The sequence below is a fragment of the Lathyrus oleraceus genome, chromosome 3, assembly GCF_024323335.1.
Source record: "Lathyrus oleraceus cultivar Zhongwan6 chromosome 3, CAAS_Psat_ZW6_1.0, whole genome shotgun sequence".
NCBI lineage: Eukaryota > Viridiplantae > Streptophyta > Magnoliopsida > Fabales > Fabaceae > Lathyrus > Lathyrus oleraceus.
The window spans coordinates 534,394,622-534,405,614 of record NC_066581.1 but is presented as its reverse complement, the minus strand read 5'-3'; the positions used below and the strand labels follow the sequence as shown (position 1 = coordinate 534,405,614).

The window sequence follows — 10,993 nt, the reverse complement described above, 5'->3', positions numbered from 1 at the left end:
TGGAGGAGGAGAGGAAGAGGTGGAGAGAGGGGCATGATAGAAAGTTGGAGGGGGGGGGGGGTAAGAAGGAGTTCGAGGAGGAGGAGAAGAGGTGGAGGTAGGATTAGGATAGGAAGTTGGAGGATAAGAAGGAGATGTTGTTGTAGACGATGCGAGAGAGTGTCCAGAAGGAGCAGGAGGAGCGAGAGAGGATGACTGAGGAGAAGGTGTCCAAAAAATGTATCCGCAATGTGCTTGGGGTATAAGCTATATGTTGTTGTCATTATTGTTTGCATATTTTAATTTTGGATTGTATTTATGTTGTTTTTATGATGCATAAATTGAATTCTTGGGTTTATTAAGCAACATAAATTCAAATCAGTTGGAAATTTGAGTGAATGAAGTTCAGAAAGTTACGAGTGGTACAAGCGCGAAACAAAGTTTTTCTGCCAACCATGGAAGTATTAAACTCATACCGTCAAAAGTAGATAACATTGAGAGACTAAGAATGATCATTGACAGTATTCCACACCCAGACATAGATATTAAATTAAGTCATGATCCAATTCAGTTATTCGCATTTTCTAGGATTTCTGTCCATGAATTTTTGTCGGGAAATATGTACCTAGACAATTTCGTATTACAAATTTGGTCCTCGTAAGTATAGTTTTTATGTTGATCTCTATTTATGTTGATACGTTCTTTTACTTTAAAATAAAGATTTTTTCTTACAGGTACATCCATGAGTTATGTGTTGAAAGAAAACTTGAAAACAAGTATTGCATCTTAGATCTGGAGCACATTGGTCTTACTCGCGGTTCGACAAAAAACAATATCCTTCTTTACTTAAAAGAGAAGTTGAAAGGGAATATCAAAGATTGTTATTTGGCCCCGTTTACCGCAAGTAAGTATATATTAATTTATCTTTTTATTCATAAATCAATTTTATACATATTAATTATTCTGAATGTTTATGCAGTGATCATTGACAACTAATTGTTATATGTCCTAAGAAAAATACTATATATGTGTTTTGCTCGTTGCACTTTGAACTGCCCGAAGAAGTGGTTAACACTTTGAAAGAGTAAGTGGTATTATTTTTAACTTTATAGTTGAATAGTTTTTATTCATGTTTAATTTTAACCGACATGTGTAAAGCGATAGAAGAGTATAATGCACTCAAACACAATGTACTTGGTAAAAAATTAGTCTATGTTTTCCTAAAAGTAAGTATATTACTTGTAATTTTTGATATTAAATTATTTATGTGTATTAGTGTGATATAAATATATGAAATTATTTGTAGTGGCGAAAACAATCCGACAACCATTTGTGTGGATACTATGTTATGAAATATATGCTCTATATTGTCTCCAGAGACATTACAAATGGATGAACGAAACATAATGTATTAACTTAATCCATATCTTTTAAGTTCATGTTGTTGTTGTTGTTGTTAGCTTATCATAATTTAATTTTTGTTCTAATTATAGGAGTTTAACAACAAAACACGAAGATATGGATAACATCCGATCACGTTGGGTCAACATCTCTATATCTTGTTATGATTCTCTAAAACAATAGTTTTTTTTTTATTTAAATGCAATTTTGGTCCCCCTATTTTGCATTTTTTTAGTTTTGATTCCCCTATTTTAAAAACCACGATTTTCGTCCATTTTTTAAATTTTGTTTTGGATTTTAGTCCCCCGATCAATTTGAAAATAAATTTTAATGATGTGACACTTGTTTGGAGAATAATTAAAAGGCAAAAGATGCATAACCCAAAAAGCAAAAGGGAAGAAATTAATTTTTTGGGGGGACATTTAGACATTGAACTTTTTATTCATCCAATTGAAACTTAAAAGTTAAGAATGCAAAACTTAAAATCTCTCGCACTTCAATCTCAATCTCAATTTATTTTTCCTTGAGAAAACGTTAACCTAATAGATTAACATAATTCATTTTGATGAACTTCAAAGTATAGAAAGATATCTTTTCATTTACAAAATATATTTTATTTCTAGTGAGCTACAACCATCGAAAAACAGTCAAAATAATAGAGCTATCTTAATATCATGTCTAATCCAATCATATAAATTGTCAATTTACAAAATAGTATACCTAAAAAGCTAATAGATTTTTAAAAACAAGTAGCAAGTTGTTCTTGTATTTTGGAGTTAGTAACTAATTTTTGTATTGAAAATAAAATACTTAAAAAGAGCTAAACAATAATGAGTTTTAAAGAAAATGTGAGTATATAATAAACTACAATTAGCGATGAGCTTGGACCATTGAAATTGGTACTACCTCTTAAGCCTTGCAATGTGTGCCTAGAATTTATGAAATGGTCCATCAATAATTAACTTTGCTATAAAACATGGTTCTCTAAAAATGCTAGAGAATCAAAAGTTATGACTATGCAAATTAGGTTAACGGTGGTTATTTTTATTCAACAAGTACAAGTGACAAAATAAAATTGATTTTTTTTTAAATTTAATTATATTTATTATTACTTTATTTTATCTCATTAATAGATCTATTATTATTTCAATTCAAACCGTTTTATTCTCTTTTAATATTTTTTACATAAAATTAATAATATATCTAAAACTTTTCCATGTGTATAGCTTATATTTTTTATTTTTATATTTATCAATTTTTAGGAGTGACATTTAATAATTGAAGCATAATCAAATTTATATATAAAAATTAAAATTACTTAAATTTGAAATATATAAGTTAGTTCTATAAATTACCTAAAATATTGGAACAAAACTATAATTTATTTTTTGATTAAGGTTAACTACATGATCATTAAATGGAATTTATGAGCATTTAATTTATCTTTTTGTTAGAAAAATAAAATCAGTAAGAAAACCACATTTTTAGTGAAAAATGTGGGAAATCACATGTTTGAATTCACTTCCCAACAAATTCAATATTTTTCATGACCAAAATTCTCAACATTTTTAAGAAGTCTTTCTTTCTTTTTATTTATATAGATAGTAATATTTTATTGTTTCTGATTTTACGCCGGAAGGAATCAAAATTCAAAAATTGAAAAGCCAAGAGTCTCATTTAAATAATCCTTTTATAAAAAAATAATATTTATTTGCCTATTAAACGCTTAATAATAATATTGTACATGAAGACAAATTTAATATTAATTATAATATAATTTTTTGAATTACTAGTGGACTTGGCTAGTGGAATAGAAGAGATACCAAAGATTGCGGTAACGTATAATACTAGCGATCCTCTTAATGCCAACAAATCCACTAATATCAATTTACATTTATATTTATTTTTTAATAAATATTTCTTATTCATCAGTTTAACAAATCCATATTTTTAATGAAAAGAATCCATTTTGAATATCATTTTAGTAATCCAAAATAAGAAATTAATTTTTATATAATAATATTTCTTAAAGTAAAATTTAAAATTTAAAACTACTTACTATTTAAAAAAATATTCTACTCTATTCAAGTGCAAAGTTGATTCATGTATTCTTAATATATTTTAAATAAATTTCTATAACATTAATTGTTCTTAATTTGATTTTTCTTTTCTAACCACTTACCGTCACTTGAGTATTTAACTAATTTTGAAAAATTAATATAAATGAAATGTAAAAAATATTATTATTATTTTAATTATTAATTTATAAATATTAATAATTTATTTACATTAATAAATAATAAAAAATAAATACAAAATTACCTTCAAAAATTAAATTTTAAATCAATCATTTAATTCAGTTAACACATAAAATTGAGCTAATATATCCATCAAAACCATTTTTTTAAAAAATATTTTATATTAAGACATTTATTTGAAACCGTCCTATAAATTTAAAGTTTAACATAAAATTTATTAAAATCATACTTAAATTAAAATGCAGGATAAATTTTTTTTTAATATATAAATTAAATTAAAAAATATTTTTAAATAGGATTATTATGAAATAAACTTTTTACTATCTGTTTTTTTTTTCATCTTTCAAAAAGTTTGTTATAAAATGTTATCTATCAGTAGTATCTAATATATGAGATGGAGTTTTTTTTGGAGTTTTTTTTTTCAGAATCAATGTACCTATCATATCAAGTACACATAAATAAATAAATAAATAAATAAATAAATAAATAACAAACCTTCAGAAAAAAATATATAATAAAAAATAAAAAATAAAAAAAATAATTGTTGAAATTGTGTGCACTCTATAAATCGGCTATAAAAGTGTGAAAAACTAAAGGTAAAGAAAACCCAAAACGAAGCTGAAGAAAACAGTAAGAAAAGAAAGAAGAAAAAGGGTCTGATAGTCCTTTCTTTGCACTTCAACAACATCAAATCTTCAACATTGCATTCTTTCTTCAAGTAACCCAACAAATCTTGTTCCCTTTTCTCTTTTCTATTTTTACAATATATAAAAAAGATTATAATCTTTTTACATTTTTCTTATTTTCATTATTGTTAAATGTGTGTATATATATATATTTCAGATGAATAGAGATTAACTTGAAGAGGAAAAAAAGATGAGGAATTATGAAGCAATAAAGAGTTTTGAAGAGAATGAAAATGATGAAGATTTGGAAATTGGAAAACAAGAACAACAACATGATGATAACAATGGTAGTGACCAGATCTCTGATTCAGCAACGACGAAACTGAAGAACAAGATTATGAACAAGATTGTTGTTGATGAATGTTCTTCATCTTCATCCATCAAATCTCAGCGTTTGCTTTCTCTCGATGTTTTTCGCGGCCTCACCGTTGCGGTAATCTCTCTCCACCTTTCTTAATTACTCAGTTAATTTTTAGGATTAAGCAAACGACGTCGTTTCGTTCTCAAGTTTCTTCTTCTTTCCTTTCTTAGATTTTGGATTTGGTTGTGTTTTGGTGTTTGTATTAATATTAATATTAATATTAATATTGTTACTAATATTCAATATTTATGAACAATTTTTAGTTAATTTTTTAGGGTTAAAGAGAGAGATATTTTTTGGGGTTAGATTTTGATACTATACCCAATTTGTTAGTTGAAGAATCCAAAGAGTTGCACGTGTTAAAGTAATGTTGCTTTAATTTAAAGTTAACAAGAATTATTTTCGTGTTAAATTGTTTTAATTAATAAGATTACTTTGTTAGTATTACTTAATTGGTGAATTGTCCATTTAAATAGCATTACGGCTACTAATTTGACCCTTTCTTATTGAATATTATTTTATTATATTTTATATAATCAGTTCAATTAATAGTTATGGAGAGATATTGCTGGTTCTATTTATTTATATTTAAAGGTGAAAATGAAAAAAAATTGAGAATTCTTAAAATATTGTTATGTTTTGTTGTATGTATGATATATTTTAATTTAATATATATATATATATATATATATATATATATATATATATATATATATATATATATATATATATATATATATATATATATATATATATAATGATAATCATGTTATTTAGTTGGTTCAATGATAAATTTGGTTAGAAAAAATTGATTAAAAGTAATATTAGTTCATTTTTATCTTAAAAGTTTATGAAATGCTAATGTTTGTTAAATTTCTAATTCTAGTAAGATATTTTTTTTTTCTATTTTTATATAGTTTTTTGACCTATAATAACTTTATGTACTGATTATTATATTCACTCATCTGCATAGCCGTTCATTTTAATAGAATATATGACTCATTAGATAGAATTTCACAATATTCTCTTATTTTTTTAATATATATATGTAAATATCTTCTTAGAGAAAATAATAATATATTTCCTTGTTTTTCTTTTATAATTTGACCATTGATTAGAATTTAAATTATATACTATCTCTGTTTACATGGTCAAAAGAATAATTATTTTTCTATTTGAGTCTATTTTCTTTTTATATATTTTCTCTAGAGTAATTTTAAGAATAATAATTATAATTTTTAATCATTTATGAGTCATATAGGAATAAATTAATAACATATATCTTGATATGATATAAAGTGGAGAATATTTATCAATCCAAGACATTAAAGTATTTACGTGTCTTGTGAACGTATCTTATTTTTAAATGACTAATATAGGTAGTTTTAATTTTTGCACCCCCACTAGCCACAAAAAATTATTGTAAATGATGTATTAAATTAAATAAATAAATTTGAAGAGTTATTATAAATTAGGTTTTAAATAGAAACATCATAATCAAAAAAAGGTGTGATGATAAAGTATGGTTGGTTGGTTAGATGTAATTTGCCTAACCGACTCCTCAATCACCACTATGTTGCTTTATCAATGGGAGATGACTTTGAAACGCAATGCTTGTGTGATTTGCTTTTCTAACTAGCAATCTTCATGTGATCATTTTTACATGTCATAACAATTTACATGCACATCAAATTTTAGTTTAATTGTCCGCGTAAAAAATTTTACATGGTTAACAAATCACATTTACTCGTGTAACCTATGTGGCACAGACTAAAAAAATGTGTTTCTGTCGGTGTCTGAAATTGACACTGACACTTATATTTATGTTTAATTTTTATTTTTTTAAATTATTACTAATGTCAGTAGTGTCATGTTTCTGACATTCGTGCTACATAGATGTGGCTTCAAAAGAAGATATAATCATGGGATTGTATTTAGGCATTGAATTTGTTTAGGTGTTCCTAATAAATAATAGAATGTTTGGGGATGTTCACATGGGATTGTACAATTTTGCTTCTTTGCTTCTTCAACAATTCACATGATACATAAGTCAATCATGTTTATAGTTTGAAAACGACAATTTTAGTTAGGAAGTTGTTGTCTTGTGGTTCATATATTGTCTTGATGTAATTAATGAATATATGATGAAATAGAAGATGTTTCGCCTTAAAGATTAGTTTGTCTCTGCTCAGCTACCAATTGAGCTGGCTTAACGGGAAAATGTTAGTTTGTGCTAATAATGAATTTATGAAACTTAATGCAGCTTATGATTTTGGTGGATGATGCTGGCGGACTCATTCCAGCACTCAATCATTCTCCATGGAATGGATTAACAATAGCAGATTTTGTAATGCCATTTTTTCTATTTATTGTTGGTGTTTCACTAGCATTCACATACAAGGTATTTTACTTGAATAGAACCAGAATTTGTATTGAAACTTTTTCGATAAGTTGTTCATTTATTAACCTAACTAATCTGTTTCTCTAACAGAAACCGTCTTGCAAAGTTGATGCAACCAGCAAGTCGATTTTACGGGCACTTAAGCTTCTTGCGTTAGGCATTTTTCTTCAAGGTGCCAACTGAACCCTTGTCTTTGTTTTCTTTGCAATTTTCAATAACGGTTTGTTCAATTTGCGCTACGCTACAATGTTGTAGTGTTGTCATGGTCGCTATTTTCAACAGCTTGTACTAAGTCGCGTTGCGCTCTAGCTGCTATTCGTTAACTCTATGTTATGTATATGCCGGATATTGAGAACTCGCGTTGTGTCGTTTGCAGGAGGTTATGTTCATCGTGTAAATGATTTGTCATTCGGAGTGGATTTGAAGCAGATACGATGGATGGGGGTACTGCAGGTATGAATTGAACTTTTGTTCGAGTTGCACAACCGATCAATAAGTTGTAGAACATGTTAAAAAATACATGTAAAGTTATGATCATTACATAATCATTTACTTAATTTGGATGCCAGAGAATTGCGGTAGCATATTTGATTACAGCTCTCTGTGAAATTTGGCTAAAGCGTGAAGATATCGTTAATTGCGGATCAACCCTTTTGAGAAAGTATCGATATCAATGGTAAACTTGATTTTCACACAAGAGTTTAAGCTTATACTTAAGGATTTATATGATAAAAACTTAACTTGTGTCTCAAGTCATGTTTTTTTTCTTCCGATCTTTGTCGTGCCGTTGTTAACCTGTTTGATTGAAACAGGGCTTTGGCTTTGTTTCTATCTGTCATTTATCTTTGCTTGCTGTATGGGATGTACGTTCCTGATTGGGAGTATGAAGTTCCAACGGAGCCTTCTAAAGCACCTTCGATATTTTCTGTGAGTGTTCATGTCGAATGCTTTTTCTTGTCGCTTTTTCTGATATTGGTTGAACATATGATTTATGTATATTTATCTACGCCTGCGATAGGTTAAATGTGGAGTGAGGGGTGACACTGGACCGGCCTGCAATGTTGTTGGAATGATCGATCGTAACTTATTGGGTATACATCATCTCTACCGGAGACCGATATATGCGCGGATGCCTGTACGTTCCTCTATGTTCTAAGATATTTTTTGATTTTTACACTGAAAAAATGTATCGAAGTTAAAACTCTTTTTCGAAATGATACCTAATTTGTTTGTTTCGACTTTATTCGAATTTCAATAGGAATGTAGTATCAATTCTCCTGACTATGGACCATTGCCTCCTGATGCTCCTTCTTGGTGTCAAGCTCCTTTCGATCCCGAAGGACTCTTAAGGTGATTTTCCACTATCTCCAATTGACAACACGACCGAGCTTTTCGTTTTCGTCTCTAACTTTATGTCTACTTGGAATTATAGTTCAGTGATGGCTATTGTTACCTGCTTGATTGGCTTGCATTATGGTCACATTATTCTCCATTTTAAGGTAACTCCTAACACTTTTCTATTGTATCAACTTCTTTGTGAAACACATACACCAGACACGATACGATACTGACAATCAACACATGTAAGAAAATGAATTGATTGAGTGTAGTAATACGTGTCAATGTCATGCCAGTGTCGGATATCGGCACATGTTAGACACCTAACACACTTTTGGTTTGAATGTAGTCATATTTGTCAATGTTATGTCAGTGTCAGATACAGACACATGATAGACACCGGACACACTTTTAATATGAAGTATCCGTGCTACATTTCTATTCTAGTTATGAGTATTAATGTTGTTTCCTCCTTGTTACATGCAGGATCATAGAATTAGAATCATATACTGGATGATTCCAACCTCTTGTCTTGTAGTTTCTGGTCTTGTCTTGGATTTATTTGGTAACCATTCTCTCTTAACTCTATTTGTTTGTCTAATATAAATTATAATGTGTCAATTAATTTATATTCTTTGTAGTATTAATTAATTAACATAAGCTCTTGTGTTACAGGAATGCATGTAAATAAAGTTCTCTACTCATTGAGTTATACTTGTCTCACTGCTGGTGCTTCTGGCATCCTCTTTGTTGGAATATACCTGATGGTTAGTCGTTAAATTTAGCGTCGGTTTAAGTTGATCTATTCGAGCTTATCTACTGACACAAAAACTTCTGAGATAATACTTGTTGGAATTAAATTCTTTCTTCTTCCTTGAAGGTTGATGTATGTGGCTATAGTCGCATGACTTCGATTTTGGAATGGATGGGGATGCATGCATTAATGATATATGTCCTAGCAGCTTGCAACATTTTCCCAATTTTCATCCAAGGATTTTATTGGGGAAATCCTCATAATAACCTTGTAATTTCTATGTCCTACTTTACAATAATTTAATAGTTTTTAGTAATGCTTTAAAAACCGAACCAGACAGATCAAACAGGTTGAACCATGATCAAACTATCGTTCGTTCAACCACGGTATCATCCTCGTTCAAGTCGTTTAACACAATTGAACCATGACTCAGATGTTGTTTGTTTTGCTGGTCTAATGTCTGGTTCGGTTTTTAAAACATTTTTGTAACTATAGGATATGATTTGCTATTATGACAATTCTACATGCTTCACTATCTAATAATGTTATATGATTGCAAAATTTCTTGTCACAGCTAAAGTTAATTGGAGTTGGAACATGAAGGGGGAGCAAATATTGCTAGTGGACAAGAAAATTATTGTGTTGTTAAATGGTGAGACATTTTTTGTTACACCTATGTCTTAGAGTAACGAGGAGGACCAAGCAATGTTTGTGGATTTTTGAGACAAATTCTGAGCTGGTCTTTTTGTTCAAGAACATGAACATGAATAATGTTTCTCTGATCTATTGATAAAGTCACCTACATGGATGATGCATGATGTATTTTGGAGAAGATACATTTCTTCATGGCATAGCCTTTTTTTAATTTTTATATATAGAAAAAAATGAGCAGCTTTTGTTTATAGTATATGACTGCTAAATATTTTGTACTTTGTATCCTTGAAATGGTAGATTTCAAGATGAGATATCAATGTACAACTTTTTTTTATATTTATTATTATTAGCTTAGAAATGTCAATTTCTTGATGCAATAAGATTGAATATATTAAGTGCAACAAATATATCAAATAAATAAAGAGATCAACATACGATAAAAACAACTTATTCTACTGAATTAGATATGTGGATCAATTTTTGTTATAATTTTTTATCAAAATGATTATGTTTCTATTTAAATTATTAATTTTGAGATCTTTCTAAATAATTTTTTTATAATCTTTTTAGGTCTCCGCTCCTTTATTAGTTTGTCTTCTCTCTATTTGATCTATCCTCTTTATTGTAGATCGGTCTTTTCTTTACATGTCCAAACCATCTAAGTTTATTTTTTATCATCTTCTCCACTATAAGCGCTACTTTGATATTTTGTGATATTTTTATTTCTAATTTTATCCATACTAGTTTTACCACACATCTAGAGCAACATCTTCATTTCAACTACACTTATTTTATTCTCGTGTCGATTCTTACATGCTTAACATTCTGGCTCGTACAAAATCGCAGGTTTTAGTGCAGTCGATAAGACTTTCCCTTAACTTGAGCGGTACTTATGCATCACATAAAACATTTGATGCCCTTCTCCGTTTCACCATCCAGTTTGAATTCGATGATTTACATCTCCTTCTATTTCTCTATCATTTTATATTAAACACGCAAGATATTTAAACTGTATGACTTGAGGGATTGGTCTTCAACTTTCACCTCTAAGTTAGAAACGCTTCTTATTTTGTTAAACTTACGTTTCATATACTCCATCTTACTTCTGTTTAGACGAAAATAATGTGTTTCTAAAGTTCATCTCCAAGTTTCCGACCTCTC

At 28.6% G+C, this 10,993-nt stretch overlaps 1 protein-coding gene across 1 annotated transcript; it reads left to right on the top strand.

Annotated features, from left to right (window-relative positions):
- Positions 1 to 4,188: 4,188 nt before the first annotated feature.
- On the top strand, positions 4,189 to 10,196 carry LOC127128769 (uncharacterized). The gene is made up of 14 exons (XM_051058140.1): positions 4,189 to 4,356; positions 4,482 to 4,757; positions 6,949 to 7,086; positions 7,177 to 7,258; positions 7,463 to 7,539; positions 7,656 to 7,762; positions 7,899 to 8,013; positions 8,105 to 8,221; positions 8,345 to 8,436; positions 8,519 to 8,585; positions 8,911 to 8,989; positions 9,100 to 9,191; positions 9,305 to 9,448; positions 9,753 to 10,196. The coding sequence occupies exons 2-14, from the start codon at positions 4,515 to 4,517 to the stop codon at positions 9,777 to 9,779; spliced, it is 1,380 nt and encodes a 459-aa protein (XP_050914097.1). The 5' UTR covers positions 4,189 to 4,356; positions 4,482 to 4,514; the 3' UTR covers positions 9,780 to 10,196.
- Positions 10,197 to 10,993: the final 797 nt, after the last annotated feature.